Raw genomic sequence first — 27,692 nt, forward strand, 5'->3', positions numbered from 1 at the left:
TGGCCTGCCAGACCTGCTGGGTTGAACAGCAACTGTGCCTGTGGCCTTCCATTTCCTGATTCCATTCCTTACAGTTGGAACTGACAGTTTAAACCTCTGAGATGGCTTTTTGTAGCCTTCCCCTAAACCAGGAGACTCAACAATTTTTGTTTTCAGATCTTTGAAGAGTTGCTTTGAGGATCCAATGCTGTCACTCTTCCCACCGAGAACGAACATGGTGCGGCCAAAGGCGTGTAGTGAATCGCCCACCACCGCCCCCATTCAACAGGCAGCCGCCCGATGCACACTACAATGCTACCCCCCGCCACCCCGTTCACCCTCAATAGCCTCCGTTCAGCCACAACCGGGTCACCGCTTGCAGCATCACCAGCCGCCCACTGAAAATGATTCAGGGAGAGCCGTGTGTAGTGGGCGGGCAGTGAAACGTCCCCCTCCGCTCCATCCAGCCTGTGTCCAGTCAGGAGAAGTAGCTGCGGTGGCGTAGTGGGCGGACAGCGAACCGCCCCATTAAGCCTCCGTCCTGCACATGAGCGATAGCTGTGGCCCCAGTGACTATGGACCATGGGTCACCGCTCGCTTGCTGCCGGGAACCGCCCGAGGGACACAGGGACACTACACTGCGTGAGCAGCGAAATCGCAACCCCTCCAGCCACTACTTGCAGTGTCCTCCAGCCAAAGTTGACGGAGCGGCACTTAATGAGGATCATGCGTCACAGCTGCGGCCTCATTTGTAAGTCGTAACCTGGGGACCACCTGTAATAATAGATTGTTGCAGTAGTTTTTGTTAAAAGTTTTTACAGTTCATTGGCAGTGTGTAAAATGCTCAGTGTTGCAGTAATTGTGATGCTATTTGCATGAAAAAAAATGTGTTCCATTAAAACTTCACATTTTCTTTGTGTATTGTGACGTTTACTTAAAAAGTGCAGCAAAAAGGTATTTGGCGTCCATGGGGTGCATTAACCCCCAAGTATGTGGCAGTTAATATTATTTTCACAGCCCAAGTGACGCTCAGGTCTAACGCTAAGGTTAATGGAAATGCGGCTATTGTTAATACTAAGCACAAACACATTGTATCTCGTACAACTACTCACCTGTCCGAAGGGGCAGGACTACTGGAGAGGCCGCTAAAAAAAGCAGTCCTGAGACCAGCATTAGTGAGCACTTTGGTGGTACCTCCCAGCTGCTTCATCCCTTTGCCCACCCCTCTCTGCCTCAGAGGCAACTCGTATACCCCACCCAGCCACCAGACCTGTGAGACCTGCTGGTGACCACACACAACCAGGGCAGACGGACTAAAGCAAGTCAGGAGACACGTCCGAAGTGCTCCAACATGGCGATCGTGGAGCTGCCTTAATGCCAGCTTCTCCAGGTAGTTCTGCCCTCCTCAGACAGGTCTCTGCAGAGCTGGTCTCTCTCAGGTTGAGACCCAGGTGTGTCACACTACAATTCCCACGGCGCCCCACAACTTGAAAAACCCCATTTTAGTCTGTGGGAAGGAGATGTCTGTTTTCCTTTCGGTTTATTAAAAGGCCCAAAACTGTAGTCAATAAAATTCTGGAGAGAACACCACCACTGAGGTATAGCATTAGCAAGAACACAAAATCATGAACTGGTCGACATAAACTGATCAGTCAGGTTCAGAATGCAGTAAAGTGTTACAAAAAAATCCCAGATGTGCTTCAGAATAAAACAAATTGATAACTGAGCGAAACTGCTGAGAAGATGGTATAACCCCGCAGGAATCTTATATCAGAGTAACACAATTTCCTCAGCAGCGTCTTATATATTTACCTTCAGGTTCTGACAGGAAACCTTATAGGATCAAAATTCATATGCTTAGAGGCTCTGGACATTATTTGTTCACAGACAAGCGCAATAAACAAAACATGTTCAGAGACCCCTGTGCACTTAACAAGACAGAAGCGGCTGAAGCCAAGGTACATTACGGCTTGCACTCACTTGGATTTGTTTTCCTCATAGTGAGCACTGGTCTTAATGTATCTGGCAAGTTCTATCTGCATGTCTCCAAAGAGAGGAACCACTTGTAATTGCTGGAAAACAAGAACAAAAAAATAATAAAATAAAATGTTACTCCAGTACAGAGAATTTATGATCTGATCTGTCAGTAAGCACTCAAGATGGCTCTGCTTTGACAGTCAATTGTTTCCAGCCATCAAAACGTATCAGTGGGTGGGTACGTGAAAATTCATACTTAAATACAAAAAGTGTACATGTCATCAGATCTGAATCTAAATCAGGGATCTCAAACTCTAGTCCTGGTGGGCCGCAGTGGCTGCAGGTTTTCATTCTAACCATCTTCTTAATTAGTGAGCCATTTTTGCTGCTGACTAACTTGTTTTGCCTTACGAGTTAATTGACGTGACTCAGACCCCTTAGTTCAGGGATCTCAAACTGCAGTCCTGGTGGGCCGCAGTGGCTGCAGGTTTTCATTCTAACCATCTTCTTAATTAGTGAGCCATTTTTGCTGCTGATTAACTTGTCTTGCCTTACGAGTTAATTGACGTGACTCAGACCCCTTAGTTCAGGGATCTCAAACTGCAGTCCTGGTGGGCCACAGTGGATGCAGGTTATCATTCTAAACATCTTCTTAATTAGTGAGCCATTTTTGCTGCTGACTAACTTGTTTTGCCTTACGACTTAATTGACGTGACTCAGATCCCTTAGGTTAGGGATCTCAAACTGCAGTCCTGGTGGGCCGCAGTGGCTGCAGGTTTTCATTCTAACCATCTTCTTAATTAGTGGGCCATTTTTGCTGCTGATTAACTTATTTTGACTTATGAGTTAATTGACGTGACTCAGACCCCTTAGTTCAGGGATCTCAAACTCCAATCCTGGTGGGCCGCAGTGGCTGCAGGTTTTCAAACTAGCCATTTTTGCTGCTGATTAACTTGTTTTGCCTTACGAGTTAATTGACGTGACTCAGACCCCTTAGTTCAGGGATCTCAAACTGCAGTCCTGGTGGGCCGCAGTGGCTGCAGGTTTTCATTCTAACCATCTTCTTAATTAGTGAGCCATTTTTGCTGCTGATTAACTTGTCTTGCCTTACGAGTTAATTGACGTGACTCAGACCCCTTAGTTCAGGGATCTCAAACTGCAGTCCTGGTGGGCCGCAGTGGATGCAGGTTATCATTCTAAACATCTTCTTAATTAGTGAGCCATTTTTGCTGCTGACTAACTTGTTTTGCCTTACGACTTAATTGACGTGACTCAGATCCCTTAGGTTAGGGATCTCAAACTGCAGTCCTGGTGGGCCGCAGTGGCTGCAGGTTTCCATTCTAACCATCTTCTTAATTAGTGAGCCATTTTTGCTGCTAATTAACTTCTTTTGAATTCAGTCTTTTTGGCTTGCTCTTGAAGACTCAGACCCAATACTGAGTTTCTTTTTCCTTAATTAGTAGGCAAACAATAATGAGATATAAAACATGACCAGCAAACTGTGTCCATCATACAATATCTGAAAATAAAGAAAGGTGAAGGTCTTAGGAATGTTGATCTGCTCAGGTCCCCAAAACATTTCACCAGCACTCTTAGAAAAGTAAAGAAAAATCAACAATTACAGATATGTCTGCTATTGCGCAATGAGAGCAGCAACAAGCCATGGAATTAAAGAACGAGTTTAATTAACAACACGACTCGGCGCCCAATTAAGTAATTGGTTGGAGTGAATTTATTTGGAGTTTGAGGTCCTGACTTAGCTGGTCTTCTGTTGTCTCCCTCACTTTACATTTCATTTCTGTTTAAGAAAAAAAATTAAGCAATTCAGAGTAACAAATCTTAAAAAACAAGTCAATTAAAATGAATTTAAAAGAAGTTAATTAGCAGCACAAACAGGTCCCTAATTAAGGAAAAGGTTAGAATGAAAACCTGCAGCCACTGCGGCCCTCCAGGACCGGAGTTTAAGATCCTCGATCTAAATGAACAATAAGCAGAAAATTGACATTTTCAAATAAGAAAGTGGATTCCGAAGGCTTTGAAAATTTTGTAGCATATCTGAGTCGTGCATTATATTTTAGGACGCTTTCTAAGAAATTATGAATTTTCCAAAGGATTAATAAAGTTTATCTAATCTAATCATAGTTAAAACAGCTAGCTAATGCTTGTTTTTTACACCTTTCACCAACAGCACCACCACAAAGCATTTATATCAAATAATTTTGTACCTGGGACTGAGTAGTGTGATGTGCCTGAAATTTTTGGGATCAGTGGCACCCCCTATCTTTTACAGTGCAGTGTTGGCCCAGGCATACGAAGCAGAGAGTGATGTTGAGAGGATCCTTATCAGAACTGGATGACATTAAGAGTGGTGTCCAGCAAGGGTCACTGCTAGGGCTGCTACTATTTTTAATATCCAGAAATGATTTGTTAAATAACAAGCTGGTTATGGAAGATAATCAAGAATTCATTGAATCATCACAGAGGCACTTGGACAGCATGCAGGCTTGGGCAGATGTGTGGACGATGAAATTTAACGTCAGTAAAGGTAAAGTATGGCACATAGGAAGTAAAAATGTGAGGTTTGAATACAAAATGGGAGGTCTGAAAATCAAGAGTCCACCTTATGAGAAGGATTTAAGAGTCGTAGTGGACTGCCAGAGAGAGTTCAGAAGCCATTAAGAAGGTTAACGGAATGTCAGGTTATATAGCGCCTTGATGTGTGGAGTACAAGTCACAGGAGGTTCTGCTCAAGCTTTATAACACATTGGTGAGGCCTCATCTGGAGTACTGTGTGCAGTTTTGGTCTCCAAAAAGGACATAGCAGCACTAGAGAAGGTCCAGAGAAGAGCGACTAGGCTGATTCCAGGGGATGAGTTATGAGGAAAGATTAAAAGAGCTGAGCCTTTACAGTTTAAGCAAAAGAAGAATAAGAGGAGACCTGAGTGAAGTGTTTAAAATTATGAAGGAAAATAGTGCAGTGGAACAAGACGGTGACTTTAAAATTAGTTCACTGAGAACATGGGACACAGTTGGAAACTTGTTTAAGGGTAAATTTCACACAAACATTAGGAAGTTTTTATTCACATAAACACATGGAGTAAGTGACCAAGTAGTGTGGTAGACAGTAGGACTTTAGGGACCTTCAAAACTGGACTTAAATGTTATTTTAGAAACATTAAGTGGATAGGACTGGCGAGCGATGATGGGCCAATCCACTGGACTACACACAGGATGACCACACACTTAGTAAAAGGACCACTCTCAGCACCAACCAAGTGTGCCTGCTCTTGGAACTGTGTCTTCAATCCACATATTTCATGTACAAAGGCCAGTACTACAGGCAGAAAAATGGGTGCGCCATGGGTTCCCCAGTTTCACCTATTGTGGCCAATCTGTATATGGAAGAAGTGGAAAAGAGGGCACTATTATCCTGTCCTGGAACACCACTGAGCCATTGGTTCAGGTATGTGGATGACACCTGGGTGAAAATCAAATCTCAGGAGGTACCACAATTCACTGACCACATCAACTCAGTGGACACATCCAGTTCATCAGGGAGGACATGAAATGTGACAGGCTAGCTTTCTTAGATTGTGAAATTTCCATCAGCAATGGGGGACATTTGAAAGTTGATGTGTACCGTAAATCAACGCATACAGATCAGTATTTAAGGTTTGACTCTCACCATCCACTAGAACACAAAATAGGTGTCATCAGGACTATACAACACAGAGCAAACACCATACCCACAGACACAGCAGTCAGGGAAGCAGAAGAACATCATATCAAAAAGGCCCTGAGTAAATGTGGTTATCCCAGCTGGACTTTTGTCAAAGCAGGGAAGACACCTAAAGAATGTTCTAAGAAATCCAGGAGAGAGGAAGGGACAACTGCTGCCTAAGAACATTAGAACACTCTAGACGAGAACAGGCCATTCAGCCCAACAAAGCTCGCCAGTCCTGTCCACTTATTTCTTCCAAAAAGACATCAAGTCGAGTTTTGAAAGTCCCTAAAGTCTTACTGTCTACCACACTACTTGGTCGCTTCTTCCAAGTGTCTGTCGCTCTTTGTCTAAAGAAAAACTTCCTAATGTTTGTGTGAAATTTCCCCTTAACAAGTTTCCAGCTGTGTCCCCGTGTTCTTGATGAACTCATTTTAAAGTCAAGATCCACTGCACTAATTCCCTTCATAATTTTAAACACTTCATTCAGGTCTCCTCTTCATCTTCTTTTCCTTAAACTGTAAAGGCTCAGCTCTTTTCATCTTTCCTCATAACTCATCCCCTAATCAGCCGTGTCGCTCTTCTCTGGACTTTCTCAAGTGCTGCTGTGTCCTTTTTGTAGATCAAAGCTGCCCCCAGTACTCCAGATGAGGCCTCACCAGTGTGTTATAAAGCTTGAGCAGAACCTCCTGTGACTTGTAATATTATGAGAGTTTTAAAGCTGTGAGTGCTACCTCAGCACATCCTTCCTTCCACAATAACCTTTCACCCTTCAGGGGGCGTGGTTTCCTCCCAAAAGAGCAAATCCCAGTAAACTGTTGGTGTCAGGTGGTTGATTTTGTTTTGACTCACCTTACCTTGAGAACTTACACAAGTGAACAGAAAACGGATCTTTACCTTGGCAAAAAAGGGTACCAGATTAGATTAAATTAGATTAGATAAACTTTATTATGAGCTAAAATGATTTCCAGATCCATTTTGTTGTCACAGACATGCATTGGAAACATGGAAGGTGTGTTTTCTTTAATCAGAACTCAAAGAGAATGTATTTGGTACTTTTATATGCTTCATTTTCTGTTGGGAGTCTATAGGGTTCATTGTAAAACCCCATGACTGGCTGTATATTTTTTAAAATGTATAGAAAATGCTCAGCTTTACAGCATAAGTTTGCAAGGCAAATGCATAGATACTGTACAATGTGTAGGTGCCAGGGAGGAAGGACATGAATCCTGGCTGGGATAAAGGAAGGATGCTTGCCCGGCCAGGGGAACAAAATGGAAGGACTGGGTGAATGGACATACTAGGAGAAGGTCATTCCCCTAAATGGCAGTGTTCCTCAGTTCCAAGTCCCAATCAGGATAACCCACAGGGTGGCATGGGAGTTGGGAGTCCGCAAACACAGCCCTGTCGGGGTCTTTAGGAGCCACCAGAGGGCACTGCTTGGATAGGACTGCCCTGGCTTCCACACAACCCGGACCTGCTCTGGATGACCTGGAAAGGAGACCACTGCTGCACTTTGACTGAGTTAGAGTTGGGAGTCAGTGGGCAACGCTCATTTGGAGGAGGAAAGAAGAATTGTGAATTGTTTACTTTGCTGTTAATTGTATGTGGAAGGCACTTTGTGAAATAAAAATGCTTTATTTGAACCTGGAGTTGTGTTGGGTATTGCAGTGTCTATGGGTTGGGGCTCAGTGGCGCCCCCTAGTGGTAAACATATGTTTGAGGGCAAATAACTTTGATTTGAAAAATATCAAACTTCTCCTTTTAATAACATTTCCTATCTTGAATCAGCAAAATACATTTTTCTGAAATTACCTTGAAAAACTTGTCAATTTTACTAAGGTTGATCCTCTTTTTGGCATCCAGTTTATAAATGTTGCTCACATTTCCATCCATCAAGTACAGACCAAATCCCATCACCTAAATAAAAATAAGAGACATTTGGTTATTTATTTTCCTTCCTTCCTTCCTTCCTTCCTTCCTTCCTTCCTTCCTTCCTTCCTTCCTTCCTTCCTTCCTCTCTCTCTCTCTCTTTCTTTCTTTCTTTCTTAGTTGAGTAGAGTTTGAAGAACTCAGGTTACATTATTTATTATTTAAAAATACAATTCTCTTTCTTTCTTTCTTTCTTTCTTTCTTTCTTTCTTTCTTTCTTTCTTTCTTTCTCTTTCTTTCTTTCTTTCTTTCTTTCTTTCTTTCTTTCTTTCTTTCTTTGTTGAGTAAAGTTTGAAGAACTCAAGTTATATTATTTATTATTTAAAAATACAATTCTCTTTCTTTCTTTCTTTCTTTCTTTCTTTCTTTCTTTCTTTCTTTCTTTCTTTCTTTCTTTATTGAGTAGAGTTTGAAGAACTCAAATTATTTATTATTTAAAAATACAATTCTCTTTCTTTCTTTCTTTCTTTCTTTCTTTCTTTCTTGAGTAGAGTTTGAAGAACTATATTATTTATTATTTAAAAATACAATTCTCTTTCTTTCTTTCTTTCTTGAGTAGAGTTTGAAGAACTCAAGTTATATTTTTTATTATTTAAAAATACAATTCTCTTTTTCTTTCTCTTTCTTTCTTTCTTTCTTTCTTGAGTAGAGTTTGAAGAACTTAAGTTATATTATTTATTATTTAAAAATACAATTCTCTTTCTTTCTTTCTTTCTTTCTTTCTTTCTTTCTTTCTTTCTTTCTTTCTTTCTTTCTTTCTTTCTTTCTTTCTTTCTTGAGTAGAGTTTGAAGAACTCAAGTTATATTATTTATTATTTAAAAATACAATTCTCTTTCTTTCTTTCTTTCTTTCTTTCTTTCTTTCTTTCTTTCTTTCTTTCTTTCTTTCTTTCTTTCTTTCTTTCTTTCTTTCTTTCTTTCTTTCTTTCTTTCTTTCTTTCTTTCTTTCTTTCTTTCTTGAGTAGAGTTTAAAGAACCCAAGTTATATTATTTATTATTTAAAAATTCAATCTGAAGCCAAAAAACAAAGGGAAGAGTCTGACCTGTCTGCTTCTCAAAACTATAACATGAAGCATTACATCAAGATAGGTGTGTGTCACGTGATTTTTTAATTTTAAATCGGTCCATCTCTTTACTTTTTCGTATACGTAGTACAGAGGAAGTATAGCAATCGTGAAAAAATTAAACCTTGAGATTTTGATGACTGCGGTGGGCTGGCACCCTGCCCGTGGTTTGTTTCCTGCCTTGCACCCTGTGTTGGCTGGGATTGGCTCTAGCAGACCCCTGTGACCCTGTAGTTAGGATATAGCGGGTTGGATAATGGATGGATGGATGGAATATTTAGGGGTAACCTCCAACAGTAGAAAAACTAAATACCCCAAAATTTAAAAAAAAAGCCAGAACAGGAACCAAATGCACCCGGAGTGCTTCCGCCACACCAGGAAGTGCTGCAGGAAGGTCATCAGGGAGCACCTGGAGCACTTCCGGGTGAACTATAAAAGGGGCCGCTGGAGTCGGAAGGCGGAGGACAGAGCTTGCGGGAGAGGAGTGAAGGTGGCAGTAGAAGAGAAAGAAAAGAGAGAGAAAATGAAAAGAAAGAAGGACTGTGAGCTTATTTGACAACTCAAAAACGTTTTGCCCGGTCACTGAAATTTTGTTCACCTGCTTTAAATCAAAAATAAGGAATCCCATCAACTTTTGGGCCACTTCTAGCAACTAGTAGTGATACTTTAACTAAATACTTTCGCAAATTTTCAAGTAAACTATGGCTATAATTACAGATAGAGATGATCAAATTTTGTACAGATATTTATAATCATAAAAAGCAAACAGACAACAAATTTGAGAAAAATTACTCAACCGAAAGTAGTATTTTATTTAACCAACCATGCAAAGTTTTTGTATCATGGAAATATAAATGTGTACATAATATTAAAAACTATTCAATATAATTCATATTCTTTCAATAACATGGAGCTGGACAGTTTGACATTTGTGGCGGAGCGACGGGCGCTGAGCAGACTCCTGTCAATCATGGAGAATCCACTGCATCCACTAAACAGGATCATCTCCAGACAGAGGAGCAGCTTCAGCGACAGACTGCTGTCACCGTCCTGCTCCACTGACAGACTGAGGAGATCGTTCTTCCCCCAGTCTATGTGACTCTTCAGTTCCACCCGGGGGGGGGGGGGGGGGGGGGTTTAAACGTTAAAGTTATACAAAGCTATTGTCTGTTATACCTGCATTGTTATCACTCTTTAATTTAATATTGTTTCTTTATCAGTATGCTGCTGCTGGAATATGTGCATTTCCCCTTGGGATTAATAAAGTCTCTCTCTCTCTCTCTCTCTCTCTCTCTCTCTCTCTCTCTCTCTCTCTCTCTCTCTCTCTCTCTCTCTCTCTCTCTCTCTCTCTCTCTCTCTCTCTCTCTCTCTCTCTCTCTCTCTCTCTCTCTCTCTCTCTCTCTCTCTCTCTCTCTCTCTCTCTCTCTCTCTCTATATATATCTATCTATCTATGGGTCAACAAGCATTTTGCTACTGGGATTCTTTCACCTTTACTTTCACAAATTTCACTTGCTGACTCCAAATCTGAAAACCTTTTTCGTCCAGCAGCACGTCCCGTTTTTTAGTTCTGATGTTCCAGGGCTTGGACGTCTAGGGTGACTGGACAGTAAAGGCGATACGTTTCAGCATTTAAGAAATAAGTTTGGTTTCGAGAAAAGTGAAGCCAAAATTAAGGAAGGTGTTTTTGATGGCCCTGAAATCCGTGAACTGATGCTTGACGAGGAGTTCAAAAGGAAACTGAAGCCCACTGAATCAGCACCACCATTTGTGAGGGTTGTCCAGAATTTTCTTGACAGTCACAGAGAACCTGCTGAAAGTGTATCAGCTTACGGGAGCCCGAATGTCACTGAAGACGCATTTTTTACATTCTCATCACGACTTTTTTCCAACAAATCTAAGCGATGTCAGAGTTGAGCACGGGGAAAGATATCATCAAGATATAAAGGTGATGGAAAACTGATATCAGGGAAAATTCACTCAGAGCATGATGGGAGACTACTGTTGATTCTTACAAAGAGAGATGGATGTGCAGTACAAGCGCAAAAGCAGTGCCTCCAACATTTTTCGGCACGCTGACCTTACTTTTATATTGAGGTAAATTGACATAAATACAGTATGCTTTAACGTGTTTCTGGTATCGTCTTCTGGTTTGTTTTCAAAATAAACACATCAAAACAATTTTGGTGGGGCAGAGTCCAAACTGGGTGGCAAGGTGGCACAGTGGGTGGCGCTGCTGCCTCGCAGTTAGGAGACCTGGGTTCGCTTCCTGGGTCCTCCCTGTGTGGAGTCTGCATGTTCTCCCCGTGTCTGCGTGGGTTTCCTCCCACAGTCCAAAGACATGCAGGTTAGGTGCATTGGTGATTCTAAATTGTGTGCTTGGGGCCGGAAATAAAAGACAAAGTGTAGAAGACAAAGCAGAACGTACAAAATTCAAAAACATTGGCGCATTACACATGCAGAGCAGGTTAAAGATTATGAAAGTACGAATTCGAAAGTCTCAAAAAAATGATAGTAAAGATCACATTAGCGCAAACAACTGGAAATTATTACTCAGTGAAATAACGGAACATCAAAAAAATAGACTGAATATATTGTTCGGATTTAAACTTTAAGTCAGAGATTTGTAGATCGTCTAATTCGTGTTGCTATCAGGGAAAAAAAATAGTAGCGTTTCTTCCCAATGAAGAGGCGTATCTGCGAGAATTAAAAGATTCCAAAAACGTTGGCGCGATACACATGCAGAGCATGTTAGAGATAATGGAAGTATGAAAATCAAAAGTCTCCAAAAAAAGGATAGTAAAGATCGCATTAGCACAAACGGAAATTATTACTCGGTGAAATAACGGAACAGCTAAAAGAGATCGAATATGTTGTTCGGATTTAAACTTTAAGTCAGAGACTTGTAGATCGTCTAATTGGTGTTGCCATCAGGGAAGGAAAAAGTAGTGTTTCTTCCCAATGAAGAGGCGTATCCACAAGAATTAAAAGATTTGCTGTTTGGTTAAAAGTGAAATCCACAGACACGAGCAGCAGTGACATAAAGTGGCTGGCACATAGCACATGGGGGGTTGGCGAGTGAAGCGAGCAGGGGAGCCCCCTAGTTTTATAAAGGATTAAGATGTACGAGTTAGGAGTTAATACCTATCTATTTTTACTATCCTGTGTAAGCCACAGACCACCATTATCTCTCCAGTTAAAGTCTGGACATGCAGGAGAGCTGAGAAGAGATGGGCCCCTTGATAAGAAGGGGAATGTAAACTCTTGGGTTGTAAATGACTGGTGAGAGCTGAGAAAGAAGGGGGGTGCAGGTAGAGGCTGTCAGACATATATGATGGACAGCAAAGAGTTTGACACCCACCCAGCCGGGAGATAATGGTAGATTAATTAAGGGCAGAACCTTAGCAGTGAAATAGTGAGGAATCAGATGGGGATGAATAATGACTTGTGTAGCGTGCGCCTGAGGTCCTTGCCTGGCTGGGACGCCTCTATGCTGGTTGGACCAGGGGAGTAAGTGTGGCTCCTGGAGTGCTAGATGGCAGCCCCCCTGGTGCCTCAGACTCCCACAGGTCTTCACGGGAGTTGGAGTTTGATGCAGCCCAGTTGGGATCCACAGGTGTCGCCAGGGGTTGCTGCAGCAGGAGCTGCTGAGCCCTTATGGGCAGTTCTTCCGCCAGACCCGGAAGTGCTGCTGGAAATAAGTCATCAAGCACCTGGAGCACTTCCAGGTGCCTTATAAAAGGAGCCAGCAGCCACTACTCTGGGAGCCAGAGTCGGGAGGAGGGAGACAAAGCTTGATCGGAGGAGTGAAGGAGAAAGAGAAACGGAAGGAAAAGTATCGTGTTTGTGCTGGGACTGTGTTGTGCCTGTGGGAAACGGGGTAGGCGCTTCATAAAAAAAAAGGAAAAATTAAAAAAAAAATAAAACGTGTGTGCCCTGAAATTGTGTCAGGTTCAGGTGGTGGTGCCAGCCTGGTGGTCCACACTTGTGTGATAAAAAATGTAATAAAAGTAAGAGTTGCTTTTAGTTGTTTGCTCGCTGCTCCATTGTAAGTGAGTCTGTATGCCCACCATACACTAAAGCTTAATTCTGCTGTCAGTTCTGAAGTCTCCAGGTGCCTTCATTGGGGGTGAGGGCGCCCTGCTGTGCCAGCCTGCTCCAACATAATCATCGTACATTCCCAACATCACCTTCTGTCTTGTTGACCGTGTATGTGTCCTCACTTGCCACTGGCCCATCCGCAGGTTACGTTACCAATGGTTGCGGGTTCAAGAGGCTCCTAAACTGAAGTGGGAGCGTGAAGCCAACGTGTATCATCATAGTCATTGAAGAAATATTTTCTTCATTCCAACTTAGACTTCTTCCCAGCCAACCTTGGCTCGGTCAGTGCTGAACATTGTGAAAGGTTTCACCAAGACATTGCCAACACGGAGAAACGCTACCAGGGAAAGCGGAGTCCGTCTATGCTGGGAAACTATTGTTGGGCACTGCGACGCGAAGCATCAGTGATGACAAATGAAAATCTGCAGCAAAACATTTCGAGTTTTCTCTCGTGTCGCTTACAATGCAATATTGTAGCGTAGGCCTATACCGCTGGAGACGTAACTGCAGTTTTCTTGAAAAATTAAAAATACATATTTGTGTTTGGTGTGTAAAAATCTATTGGTTTCACCAAGGACTGTAGAGGAAACAAAATTTTCCATAAAATTTGTTGGCCAATGAGCAAAATTAAAATACTACAACCATGAGATTTTTCTGGGATAAAATGTCAAACTACACACATGCTTTAGAACCAGAAGGCAGATATTAATCAATGTGCCAGGCTCCCTTTAAATTACAAATGCAAAACAAACAAAATCATCTTGTCGGCTTTAATTTTTTCTTCACAAACCCAGGCCTACCTTTAAGAGCATATGCTTCTCACTAGGAGTCAGATACATCTTATTTTCATAGTAATCCACACAGATGTTTACGATGTCTGCCAACAGCTCTTCATATCCAGGGATTACTTCCAACTGCTGATGTAGGCACTGCAAGAAAGGCAACCAGACGGTGTTACCATCGTTATTACATTTTATTTTAACACTAGAATCCCTGAAGCCTATGAAAATATTCGTAATCCCAGGGCACCTTAAATTCCTTCGCACCTCCTCATCAGCGTCTTTTGTTTTGCAAATGTGCCGATTAGCACAAGCAGCCTGCTATCCCGAAGCAGCTCAAGTCTGTTTAAATGGGTGTGAGATAGGTCTGGAATTGTAGAGGGTAAATAATATATCGTTATTTGGAACACATGCATTTCATGTGTGGTCCGTGTTGTCACACGCGCGTGCTTGGGGAGCAGCTGACGGGCTCAACGAAGCGTGATAACACAAAGGTTTCGTACAGGGCAATAATATCTCTCTCTCTCATTCAACAGAAAAACAGAAGAATAAACGCAGCGTTTTGAAGACTGGCAAATGATTCCACGCGCTCAATAACAAAGCCATTACTTCCAACCTCACCTGATGATTGCACTTCCAGCTTCAACATTCCACATCATTTCTGGCTGTGCCTTTTCCCAGCATTCCCTCTGTTTCTAATTTCCTGCCAGCTCACTATAAAAATCCATTCACCTACTAAAATGTTGTCCTCTGTTCGATTCTTTTTGAATGTATCAGCTTGGAAAGGCTGCTCTGGACCTTACACTATACAGGGTGTGATGGACAGCTAGGGGTTATGCCCGGCCAGGACACCTGGTAGGACCAGGAGAGGGACTACACCTCCCCTGGGCCACGAGAGGGCAGCTGCCCAGGTCTGTATGGGGGCCACGGGAACCGAGTATGGAAGCTCAACCCTACTGGGGCTAATGGCCACCACAGGGGGGCGCCCGGAGGACTGGGGAGCCCTGGATGTCAGCACTTCTGCCACACCCGGAAGGAATTCCAGGAACACCCGGAGTGCTTCTGGGTGCTCATGCGGCACTTCCGCCATACCAGGAAGTGACGCCGGGAGACTGTCATAGGGCACCTGGAGCAAATCCGGGTGACTATAAAAGAGGCCAACTCCCTCGAGTAGAGGAGCCGGAGTTGGGAGGGAGAAGGCAAAGCTCAGAGGAGAGGAGTAGAGGTGGTGGAAGAAGGACCAGAAAGAGGACCAGACTTTGAAAGGGTGTTTGGTGCAGGGGCACTGTATTGTGTGCGGGACTTTATACAATAAATGTGTGTGTTTTCGGGACATCCTGTGTCTGCCTGTTTGTGTCCGGGCTAACTTCCACAGGGGCTACCACCCCAAATCTTTGTGAGTGTGCTGTCTCTAATTCTTTCTCCACAGTGTCTACAACAGTGGTTCTCAATCTATGGGGCGGGCCCCCCTAGGGAGGGCGTGAAGTAACAAAAAGGGGGGCGCGAAGATGTGAAAAAAAGAAAACAAGAATCAAAAATATGAAAAATACATCTATTGAAACCAAAGCAAATTAACTTAAACTGCATTCTGATACTAGAAAAATAAATATAGAGTTAGATAAATGTCGATAAAAGTTAAGTAGGTATAATAAAATATGCATCTGTGATATATCATTAATTAAAAAAGAACAAATTGGTATTAGTGGGCTCCTTTCAAAAAAACCTTAGGGGGGCACGATTAAAACTGTTATGAAAACTCGGGTCGCAAATACTTAAAGGTTGAGAAATGCTGGTCTACAACAATCTGTGTAAATGTAGGATGACAGGAAATGCGAGACAAGAAATGTTGAACTCATAACTAAACCAGAAACCTTTTTCAGGTTATACTACTAATGACAAAATTTTGACATGAAGTCTATAATGTGCGAAGTCCAAATATCAAACACTTTCACAAAAGGTAGAAGTATAACAAAACAAATGCGCTTTTATTCAAGAATATAACCGAAGAAAATGAAATCAGGTTAGGTTGCGACGCTGACTCGACCGCTTGGCTGGTGCAGCGGTAAGAACTGCTGACTCATAATCAAGACGTCGCGGGTTCCTAGAATTACCATTTTGAGTAGTGAGCTTCTCTTATTGTTACTTCTTCTTTGGCTGCTCCCGTTAGGGGTCACCACAGTGGATCATCTTCTTCCATATCTTTCTGTCCTCTCCATCTTGCTCTGTTACACCCATCACCTGCATGTCCTCTCTCACCACATCCATAAACCTTCTCTTAGGCCTTCCTCTTTTCCTCTTCCCTGGCAGCTCTATCCTTAGCATCCTTCTCCCAATATACCCAGCATCTCACCTCTGTATCTGGCTCCTCACTCATGCTCTAGCCTCATGCCACATACCTTAGCTCTGCTTAGCGAGCAAATGAAAGAACTCCTTAATGGATTTAGATCTGGTTTTGCTTTCTAGAATTTGCCTGAACATTCTGGTTGATTTTGTGACTTTTCTCATCGTGCTAAGAATCAGAGTTCACTTGCTTGCTATCTATCAATGCTGCATTCATAGAGCAGGTGTGAAATATGAGCTTCCCAGTGGGAACTTTCACATGAATATCCTGTTAAGAAGCAACTTGGAGATAGCTCTGCTACCGGAATTAGCCAAATGATGGTGAAACGCTGACATCTCAACTCCTTTCCTTGTATAAAAGATGTAAGATATATTTATTGTCACTGGATAGTACAATGAAATGTCTTTTACAAGAAGCCTATAGGTGCCTTAGATAAAAGTATATAAGAGTAGACAATCTTCTTCTTCTATCGGCTGCTCCTGTTAGGGGTTGCCACAGCGGATCATCTTCTTCCATATCTTTCTGTCCTCTCCATCTTGTTCTGTTACACTCATCACCTGCATGTCGTCTCTCACCACATCCATAAATCTTCTCTTAGGCCTTTCTCTGTTCCCCTTACCTGACAGCTCTATCATTAGCACCCTTCTCCCAATATACCCCTCATCTCTCCTCTGTCCAAACCAACACGATCTCGCCTCTCTGACTTTGTCTCCCAACCGTCCCACTTGAGCTGACCCTCTAATGTTCTCATTTCTAATCCTGTCCATCCTCGTCACACCCAATGCAAATCTTAGCATCTTTAACTCTGCCACCTCCAGCTCTGTCTCCTGCTTTCTGGTCAGTGCCACTGTCTCCAACCCATATAACATAGCTGGTCTCACTACCGTCCTGTATACCAGGGGTCCTCAACTCCCAGTCCGCGGCCCACTACCGGGCCGCAGCCGTCTGACAGCCGGGCCGCGAGAGAACTGCCGGCAATGGAGACTCACTCAGACTTTTCAGAATGCTTGGCGGGCAGGGCTTTGCAGCGGCACAGGGAGAGGAGAGAAACCGAGGTGAGAGATTATTACAACAAAGTATTTTTATGGTCCTGACAGTTTCCCCATATGACACGAGTCTATAGAAATCGCGTTACTACGAAGTACATTCAGCAGATGCTTTCATTACAACGAAGTGACCTTGAAATGCTTGAATGAATCATCCACAGAGCAGTTAGATCTGTGGTCGCAGCTAGTTGTGCACATTTGCACAACGATCCCCAAACAGAAACAATGTAAAAAAAAATTTTTTTTTTGCTGTTTTTGTTTTCTGTGGTTTTCAGTGATACCTTTTGCTTATTGCTTGTCAACATTTGAAAAACATCCATTGGAATTTAAGTCATTGTCACCCTCCTATAGAAACGGCAGACACGAAAAAAAGATAGCAGTGTTGATGTTTGTGATGTGCAATCTGTTGGAATGACAAATGCAAAGCATATGTCTTTGTTATATGCAAAAAAAGAAGAAAAATCTCGGGTTGCAAACGTATGCGAACTGCTTAATAACTTAATAATAATAGAAATGTTACGTAAATTGTGTATAAAACTGCACAAAAACCGGTCCGTGGAAAAATTTGCATCTAATAAAGTGGTCCTTGCTGTCAAAAAGGTTGGGGACCACTGCTGTAGACCTTCTCTGTCACTCTTGCTGATGCCCATCTATCACAAATCACTCCTGACACTCTTCTTCACCTACTCCACCCTGCCTGCACTCTCTTCTTCACTTCTCTTCCACACTCCCCATTACTCTGTACTGTTGATCCCAAGTATTTAAACTCATCCACCTTCACCAACTCTACTCCCTGCATCCTCACTATTCCACTGACCTCCCTCTCATTCACACATGTATTCTGTCTTGGTGGTCCTACTGACCTTCATTCCTCTCCTCTCATATCTCCACCTCTCTAGGGTCTCCTCAACCTGCTCCCTACTCTCACTACAGATCACAGTGTCATCAGCAAACATCACAGTCCACGGGGACTCCTGTCTAATCTCATCTGTCAACCTGTCCATCACCATTACAAATAAGAAAGGGCTCAGAGCCGATCCCTGATGTAATCCCACCTCCGTCACTCCTACCGCAGACCTCACCACTGTCACACTTTCCTCGTACATATCCTCTACAACTCTTACATACTTCTCTGCCACTCCCGACTTCCTCATACAATACCATACAATAAAAACATTTGATTTGAGTCCGTAACAATTTACGGTACTTGTAAAGGTTAGCATTTTTTTTTTTATTATTCAATTTTATTTTTCCAGTCATGTTCACGCTCCCCCCGATCTGACACTGTTAGTTTTCAAATAAAGACGTGCTATAACAGAGGTGAACTCAGATGAGGATGAGGGTTCTACATTGGAGAAAGAGAACAGAAGCCCTCCCTGCAAGAAACGTCCACTCACACATAAGAACAATGCAGCTGTACCAGGCGTAAAGGTGAAAGGTGGCACCGTTTGGATGCAGCAGCAGGTCGGGCATCATCCTGCCAGTCAGTCTGTCCCACACGCATGTCGTTCAACAAAACAGCAGGGCCAAGGTGTTGTGCAAAGTTCTGTTTATGATTATGTTTTTTGATGGTCTTTATATGAAAAACATTTATATGTTACTTACATAAAAGCCACATTGAATTGTTTACCTCTATTTACTTATGTCATGCACATGTACTTTGTCAGTATGTCAAACACAGGAAGCTCTGCAGTCTACTTGTGACTTTACGCTTTAAGGTGGCCCGGGATTACGACTTTTTTCATAGACTTCAGGGATTCTAGTGTCAAACACAATAAAGTCTTACTATGGAGTATTATGATATTTAAATAACATACAGTGCATCCGGAAAGTATTCACAGCACATCACTTTTTCCACATTTTGTTATGTTACAGCCTTATTCCAAAACGGATTAAATTCATTTTTTTCCTCAGAATTCTACACACAACACCCCATAATGACATGAAAAAAGTTTACTTGAGGTTTTTGCAAATTTATTAAAAATGCAAAAATTGAGAAAGCACATGTCCATAAGTATTCACAGCCTTTGCCATGAAGCTCGAAATTGAGCTCAGGTGCCTCCTGTTTCCCCTAATCATCCTTGAGATGTTTCTGCAGCTTCATTGGAGTCCACCTGTGGTAAATTCAGTTGACTGGACCTGATTTGGAAAGGCACACACCTGTCTATATAAGGTCCCACAGTTGACAGTTCATGTCAGAGCACAAACCAAGCATGAAGTCAAAGGGATTGTCTGTAGACCTCCGAGACAGAATTGTCTCGAGGCACAAATCTGAGGAAGGTTACAGAAAAATTTCTGCTGCTTTGAAGGTCCCAATGAGCACAGTGGCCTCCATCATCCGTAAGTGGAAGAAGTTCGAAACCACCAGGACTCTTCCTAGAGCTGGCCGGCCATGTAAACTGAGCGATCGGGGGAGAAGAGCCTTAGTCAGGGAGGTGACCAAGAACCCAATGGTCACTCTGTCAGAGCTCCAGAGGTCCTCTGTGGAGAGAGGAGAACCTTCCAGAAGGACAACCATCTCTGCAGCAATCCACCAATCAGGCCTGTATGGTAGAGTGGCCAGACGGAAGCCACTCCTTAGTAAAAGGCACATGGCAGCCCACCTGGAGTTTGCCAAAAGGCACCTGAAGGACTCTCAGACCATGAGAAAGAAAATTCTCTGGTTTGATGAGACAAAGATTGAATTCTTTGGTGCGAATGCCAGACGTCACGTTTGGAGGAAACCAGGCACCGCTCATCACCAGGTCAATACCATCCCTACAGTGAAGCATGATGGTGGCAGCATCATGCTGTGGGGATGATTTTCAGCGGCAGGGACAGGGAGACTAGTCAGGATAAAGGGAAAGATGACTGCAGCAATGTACAGAGACATCCTGGATGAAAACCTGCTCTAGAGCGCTCTTGACCTCAGACTGGGGCGACGGTTCATCTTTCAGCAGGACAACGACCCTAAGCACACAGCCAAGATATCAAAGGAGTGGCTTCAGGACAACTCTGTGAATGTCCTTGAGTGGCCCAGCCAAATTTTAATAAATTTGCAAAAACCTCAAGTAAACTTTTTTCACGTTGTCATTATGGGGTGTTGTGTGTAAAATTCTGAGGAAAAAAAAGAATTTAATCCATTTTGGAATAAGGCTGTAACATAACAAAATGTGGAAAAATTGATGCGCTGGGAATACTTTCTGGATGCACTGTACATGCCTATTATATTTACCAGTTTGAACATATTATGTCTTAAATACTCAACTAATGCAAAAAGAGCAGTATTTCAAACACAATGAAATCTTTCATTCTAACGCTTTCATTCCGCACAGCACTCACCTGGGTAATTCTGTTGTGATTTGCCAAAAACATCGAGAGATTTTGTGATTCCTGAATTGACTGAGGATCGGCCATTTTCCGTAAAAACTGTGCAGCTCTACAACAGAAAGAGTTATTATTTTACAGCTTATACAGGTAAGATGTGGACTGCTGAATGTCAGTACCATTTATGTGACAGAAAAGTTGTTACTGGTGAATTTCACCCAAAACAGTGTGGACCATGGTGACACAGCCGCCCAGGAGGGCTGCACTCTAGCATCCCGGGGAAGATGCCCTGCCGATGCTCTCTCCCCAGGTCCTTCCATCCAACTGGCATCCCAATCAGGTAATGGCCGTGGCCACCCTTCACAACAGAAAGTTAAAAATGTCCAGTTTTATATAAGAACTAGCTATGCTACCCATCTAAAATGGGGCTAAATCTAAGTAATCAACGTATATTTCAGCGTTAAAGTTTACAGTGCACCATCTTTGGGAGTTCGTTTTGTAATGCATGTAGTAATAAAATGAATTGCATCTATCATTCCAACAGATGGCTCATCACAAACATTTGTAGTAATAAATGCCTGTTTTCTTCCAATTCTCTTTTCATCCAGATTTTCCCTCTTTCACACCCACTTCACTGTCCAAGGTCAACTACCCATCCATTCATTCATTTATCTGAAGGTAATGTTTCCAACACATAGACCTCAGCATTAAAGTTTCCAGGGCACCACCTATTGGAATGTATTGTGTAATGCATGTAGTAATTAAATGAATTGCATCTGTCATTCCAACAGATGGCGCATCACAAACATTTGTAGTAACAAAATCCTGTTTCATTCTGCGTCTTTTATACTTTCAAATTCTCTTCTCATTCAGATTTTACCTCTTTCCACACCTGCTTCATTGCCTAATGTCAACTATCCATCTAGTCATTCATTTTCTGAATGTTACAAGGGGGCTCTGCCCCCTGCTCGCTTCGCTCGCCTACCCCCGGCGTTGGATATCCTGAAATACATTAGTCGAGCTCGTTCGTTTTGGAGCCGTGCCCGCTTTGCCCGCAGCATTTCAGACGCGCGTTGTAGGTGCCTGCGTTCATTGATTGTATCCATGCGGGCACGTGTTTGTATATCCATCAGTCGAGCTCGTTCGTTTTGAACCCGTGCCTGCTTTGCTTCCGCAGTTTCAGACGCGCGTTGTAGGGGCCTGCGTTCATTGATCTTATCCAGGTGGGCTCGTGTTTGTATTGTTGAGCTGTATTGTGTTTGAATTTGGTGTAACGCGTTCAGCGGTTTGTACTATCCCAAGCAGCACATTATTCCTAACTTCACTCCGCAGTAGTGCCACTCACAATATGGCGGTGACACCTGCGCCTTCACTCCACAGTAGCGCCACTCACAATATGGCGGTGTGTGGACCTGTGGGGCCTCCGTAGCCTCTTCCATTTGAATCTGGGCTGCAGCGCAGAATCCTCTTTTTTGTGTGGCCGTGTCGGTAGTCGTTAGCTATGGGCAAGTTGTTGCTTCATTTCTCATTCACGTCAGTTGAGCTCTTTCGTTTTTGGGCCGTGACACCTTCGTGCGCGGTGGATACGACTTCGCTTGCGGTGTATGAGATGTGCGCTGTACGCGCCTGCATAGTACGTCTCATGGTCCTATTGCCGTGTACCTGCGTCCATGCCATCCGGTTTACCATTCTCGGTTAGTAATATGGATGTTTCCACGATATAGACCTCAGCGTTAAAGTTTGCAGTGCACCATGTATAGGAATGTATTTTGTAATGCGTGTCGTAATAAAATGAATTGCAGGTGTCACTCCAGCAGATGGCGCGTCACAAACATTTGTAGTAATAAATGCCTGTTTCCTTTCGTTTCTGCGTCTCTCTTATGTTTTAAAATTTTCTTCTCATCCAGATTTTACCGCTTTTCACACCTGTTTCACTGCCCAATGTAAACTATCCATTCATTCATTTTCTGAAGGCGATGTTTCTAAGGAATAGACCTCAGCATTAAAGTTTGCAGTGTACCACCTATTGGAATGTTACTTTGTAATGCATGTAGTAATAAAATAAACTGCATGTTTCATTCCAACAGATGGCGCATCACAAACATTTGTAGTAACAAATGCCTGTTTCATTCTGTGTCTTTTATGTTTTCAAATTCTCTTCCCATTCAGATTTTACCTCTTTCCATGCCTGCTTCACTGCCCAATGTCAACTATCCATCCAACCACTCTTTCATTTTCTGAAGGTGATGCTTCCAAGGTACAAGAGTTTGATCCTCTCCTGACGCCATTGGCTATGAAGCAAGTGCAAAGTTTGGACTTGTCTTATTGTAGAACTCCTTTCGGTAGTGTTGGTGGAAGCTAAAAATCACTTGCATGAAGACTGTAGTGCTAGGACTTCATGCTGTGTTCCCGTTGACTCAGATTTCTGTATTTTCCGTTATCCGCTTCTTCAGCTGTTTTCCTGACTGCCTTCCCAGTATTGTAGACCCCCTATCTGTTTCATGACTAGAAATCTGTCTGTCCCATCCCATCTCATTATTATAATATTACACTAATCCGTAATACCTCAATTGTGGACATAACAGAAAGACTAAAAACACAATACAATGAAATTTAAAAAAAACGGCAGATCTACTTTGATTACCAAATCTAACCACATTCCAACTAATGACGCTCACCTTTTATAGGCCGAGTGATCATTTTTTACACTGCATTTCATGTTTTTCAGCTCATCAAGTACAGCAAACATGTTAATGAACTTCCCCAGCGTTAAAAGATAAGCTTCTGACACAAAGTCCTTTCTCCTTTCAGCATGGCACAAGCGTTTCACCTCACTGCAGAATCGCTCAATTGCTTTGCGCTATAAAAAGAAAAAATTGGGAATAAAACAACAGGTTCAGTTTAGGTATCTACATCAGCCTAAGCATGAAATTCTATTATGAAATTTAGAGGTGTAAGGGTGTGGAACTCTTGCAACACTTAAACGGGTATTTTATAAACTAAACATGGCCATGAAGTGTGTGTGTGTGTGGATTGTCATGCATGTGCATCCGAGGACCTCCTCATGGGTTCCAGTTGTGGTATGCAATAATCCGACAAGACAAGAGGGGGCGCTGCCACTAATGCTGCCATCTCCTCCTTTTCCCACAGCCGCCCCTTCTGGTCCAGCTGCCATAAAACCCTGGGCGCTCCGGAAGGAGGCGTCATTACAGGGCAGGGCAACCTGATGGATGGCGCTCCACTAAAGCGACTGCACCTCTGATTTACTTTGAACTCCCCATTGAAGGGACTAAAGCCAACAAGCATATTGTTCTCTGGACAATAAAAGGGGCAACCCAGTTGGCACCCCAAAATTTCCTTGCTCTATCATGAGCTGTATTTCCCACACCCAGCCGCATCAAATTACTGTACCTGAAAGTACATGAACTTCATCAATTTTGTGACTTCAGGCTCAAGAACTTCTACTGTCTTTTCATAAATTTCTACACGGTTGGGTTGTTCATTGCATTTTACCTAAAAAATAAAATAAAAAAGTGAAACAACAAAGTAAGTCATCACATATAGTATTGTTTAAACATGTGTCGTACTTACAAAAATTTGGATGTGAGCATCAGTATGCTTTGCACTGTAGGAACCAAGTTACCCGAACTATTCTCTAACATTTCAGTAATTATTTACCGCTCTGATACTGATCTTTCTGATCATAAAATAGGTCATTACGATAGCAATTGACGAGAAGAATTCATAATTAATTGCAGAAATACAATATTTGAGGTTTCCTCGTGCGAGATATCGCTCAAAAACTAACTGGCACATCGTCATCTTATAACAAGCTTAAATTTCGAGTTTGGTATTTTTCCGTCCAACTGTTTTAGTTTTGGACCATCCTCAAGAAACTGTGACACACACAGACACAGACACAGACAGACATACACCCATCATCAAGATATCAATGTTTTTGGTATCAGGGGAACCTAAAACGTCGAGATCTGTCAAAAACCGGAGTTCAAAATTTTTGACGACTCTAAACCTTTCGCTCCTTCCTCATAGATGATCGGTTATGGTAGGGAAGGGCACAAAGCAAAAACTATTTCTATTAGGATTGACAACTGCAGGGCCTGCTGTTCAAATCATTCTGTATGCAGATTTCAGGTAATTCAAAATGAACAAGAGTCATTACAAGAACTACAAAGTACGACCACATAACTCCTGCCCTCAAGTCCTTGCACTTGCTCCCAGTTAAGCTTAGGGCTGATTTGAAACTCCTCCATTTAATATATAAAGCCTTAATGGAATACTCCACCCATAAATGATATATAATATGCTATTTACACCAAGCAGTTTGTAGTAATGTCAAGTCATCCAGTCAGGATTGCGGTTTTTTAATTAAAGACTCGCTTCTCATTCATTGGTCAAGAGTCCTGTTTTCCTGGTTGTTGACTACTTTCATTTTCAAGAGTTATTAATTTAACAACATTTCAGCAAAACATACTTGCATTTTACACACTGTGAATATACAGTACAACTGGATGACCTGACATGTGGATTATGTTACACGAGTAACGTTGAGATATTTTCATGGACATTTTTGATATTATTTTTTGGGATAGGACAGAAAAAGAAAGACCCAGGTAGGCAGCTGCATATGAGGAAAAGAAGATCAGAGTGTGTAGTCTGTGTAACGGCGTATTTCTTTGAAACTCTGCCTGCAAGGCCAGAATCTCAGAATTGTCTTTTCTCTGTTGCAGGTGACAAAAAACTTCCTAAATAAAATTACAGACCAGGGGCCTCATGTATAAACGGTGCGTACGCACAGAAATGTTGTGTACGAACCTTTCCACGCTCAAATCGCGATGTATAAAACCTAAACTTGGCGTAAAGCCACGCACATTTCCACGGTAACTCATTCCTTGACGTACGCAATTTATCCGCCCGGTTTTGCAGACTGGCGGCACCCAGTGTCAAAGCAGTGCTACTGTTCCTGTGTGATCACCCTTTCATTCTTAAATCCACATTCCTGGCGCGGCTTTATAAATACACTGAAATTAACTGCATATTGTTTATTAGTGTAATGCATCTGATTGTAATTAACCTGTAGCAATATAATGGTCCAGGGAATAGCCATAGTATTCCAAATACCATAACTGCTTTAGCGTTGTAACTCTCACTGCATCTTCTTTCAGCTGATCCCGTTAAGGGTTGCCACAGCAGATCATCTTTTTCCATATTACTCTCACTGCACCACTCGGAGTATTTATATCACTGTATCTGAGTGGGAAATCACAGCAGCAGCTGATTGGAAAGAGAATTATCGGTATACAGCATGAAGCAGATGCTGCCTGAGCCACAGCAAACGCTTTAGTCCCTGTACGGACTTCGCGGTTTAGAACAGTTTCATCCCAAGAACTCTAAACACACTAAATCAGTCCATCAAGTGCTCCTTGTAGAAATGTTTGGACTTATAAGTACAATTACCTCACTGTAAACTTGCACTACAGTTATAATATTGCACAACCTGCGCCACTTTATAAAGCGCGTATTTACATGTGATGACGGTATTCATTTCTAAGACGAAATGCAGCAAAACATGTTGATTATATTATACAGATAAAACTTTAACTTCATTTAAATAATCTGTATTGTCAATAATTAAACATGTGAGGACACGGTGCCGCAGCGCTAGCTAGTTCAGTAATTGTTCCTGCCTTGCGCTGTATTCTCGCTGGTGCTGACGCGACACTGGAAAGATAGACGGATATAATAATTAAACACGTACTACTAAGATATTTCAATGTTCCTTAAAAGTTTTGAAGAATCGAAGTTCTAAGCTTACAGATGGCTTCACGTCTATTACATAGCTTATTGTGTGGCGATTGAGTTTTTGGAGAAAGAAAAGTAAGAACAGGAATTGGAGGTTAGTACGTTTGAAAGAGACAGTACTGCTGTGATAAATTATTTAATTGAAGGTTGCACACGGCGCAGCAAGCCTCTTACATGAGACATGAACAAGCACTGCGCCACCGTGTTCCCATGTTTAATAACATGCTTTCATTCCTATCATCATGAAAAAGATATCACGTATACATCTCAGAATTTTAATTATTCAGAGAGCTGTAATATCACGAATGTAATGGATTATGTGTCCTGTCGGAGAAAGAGAAAGCCCGTTTAAAAAGCAGGTAGTGATTCATACACATAGAGCACATAGAAGATCAAATACAGAACAAAGCATTTAACATGCCACTTTAGTTACAATGGGATTTGAGAAACTAGTAAATTAAACGATTTTAAGATGAAGTTTATGATGTTCTACTTTAATGGCAAAATAAACTACGTGATTAAAGTGGAAATTTCGAGATTAAAGTTGACATTTCGTGCTTTTTTCCCCACTGTGTGCCTTTTTTTTGTCTGTTCCCTAATAAGCTTTCATATGACACTCAGACGGTGGGCTACGACTCGCTTTTTCACGGCGACTTTGATATGTGATTTCTTTTTTATTTCGGGCACTGTGCGACTTTGTGAAGTTGAGCCTTCGAGTTTCTCCGACACTCTGTCACTCGATCAGCTTCCTTTTGTTGATTATACCACTGTTTAAACCAACAAATAGTACGTTTTTCCTTTGCCTCCACTTGGTATTCGCTGAAATTCTTATATTTTCTCCTGTGCTTTTCCCATTGACTTTTCACAGAAGGATATTTATATTGATTTGCATATTCAAAGCGGCGTAATTCTGGGAGGAGTTGGGGCGGGACAGAAGGCGCGTGCACCTGCGTTACTTTTCACACAAATCGGGATTTATGTAGTGGAAGAACGTGAAAGTATGCGTGCGCACAGATTCCTGCATCTGGATTTTTCTGTGCGTACGCACAATCCCGCTTTTGTGCTTACGCCATGTTATAGTGTGAGTTCTACGCACGGCGTTATACATGAGGCCCCAGACCATTAAATTAATTAACAATTACATTCTCTGGTTTTCCTTGAACTCATGTTCAAAGAGAAGGCTATAAAAGCCAGATCATCATGACAGATTCTAAGGATTAATAAAATAACATTGAAAGAGTTGAGTTTTTAGTTACTGGGCCCTCAACCTGTGGAATGACCTGCCTGCTAATATAAGACAGGCAGGCTGAAGACTCACAACTGTAGTCTGGAATACCCTGACTAGAGCTGCTGAATAGCTGTGCATACTCCATCTCTGCTGTTTGTCCTGTTAAAACATATAAGCAATTTACAAGAACTACAAACTACTAAGTATACTCTATTCTGTTTCTCTTCTCAGTATCTTGTTGTGCCAGTGCTCTAATGCCAGGCTGTTCTACTGCCCACAGAAGCATTATCCAACATACTGGGAGCCTTGGAATCATTGGTTGGAAAGATTCTGCCACCTGATTGGACAGCCCAACACAGAGTACTGTAGAATGCCTAGGATAGAGGTGTGTGACCAGTTA

General features: G+C 42.3%; 1 protein-coding gene across 1 annotated transcript in view; it reads right to left on the reverse strand.

The window, feature by feature from the left end:
- The window catches only part of cyfip2 (cytoplasmic FMR1 interacting protein 2), a 252,229-nt gene that overhangs the window by 148,130 nt on the left and 76,407 nt on the right, over positions 1–27,692 (reverse strand). The window contains exons 5-10 of the mRNA XM_051934205.1: positions 23,656–23,757; positions 22,923–23,104; positions 20,260–20,356; positions 13,573–13,701; positions 7,493–7,597; positions 1,960–2,051 (exon numbers count right to left, since the gene is read on the reverse strand). Of these exons, the coding sequence (XP_051790165.1) occupies positions 1,960–2,051; positions 7,493–7,597; positions 13,573–13,701; positions 20,260–20,356; positions 22,923–23,104; positions 23,656–23,757 (707 nt within the window). The remainder of the gene's footprint in view (positions 1–1,959; positions 2,052–7,492; positions 7,598–13,572; positions 13,702–20,259; positions 20,357–22,922; positions 23,105–23,655; positions 23,758–27,692) is intronic.

Source organism: Erpetoichthys calabaricus, chromosome 11 (genome assembly GCF_900747795.2).
Source record: "Erpetoichthys calabaricus chromosome 11, fErpCal1.3, whole genome shotgun sequence".
Taxonomy (NCBI): Eukaryota; Metazoa; Chordata; class Cladistia; order Polypteriformes; family Polypteridae; genus Erpetoichthys; species Erpetoichthys calabaricus.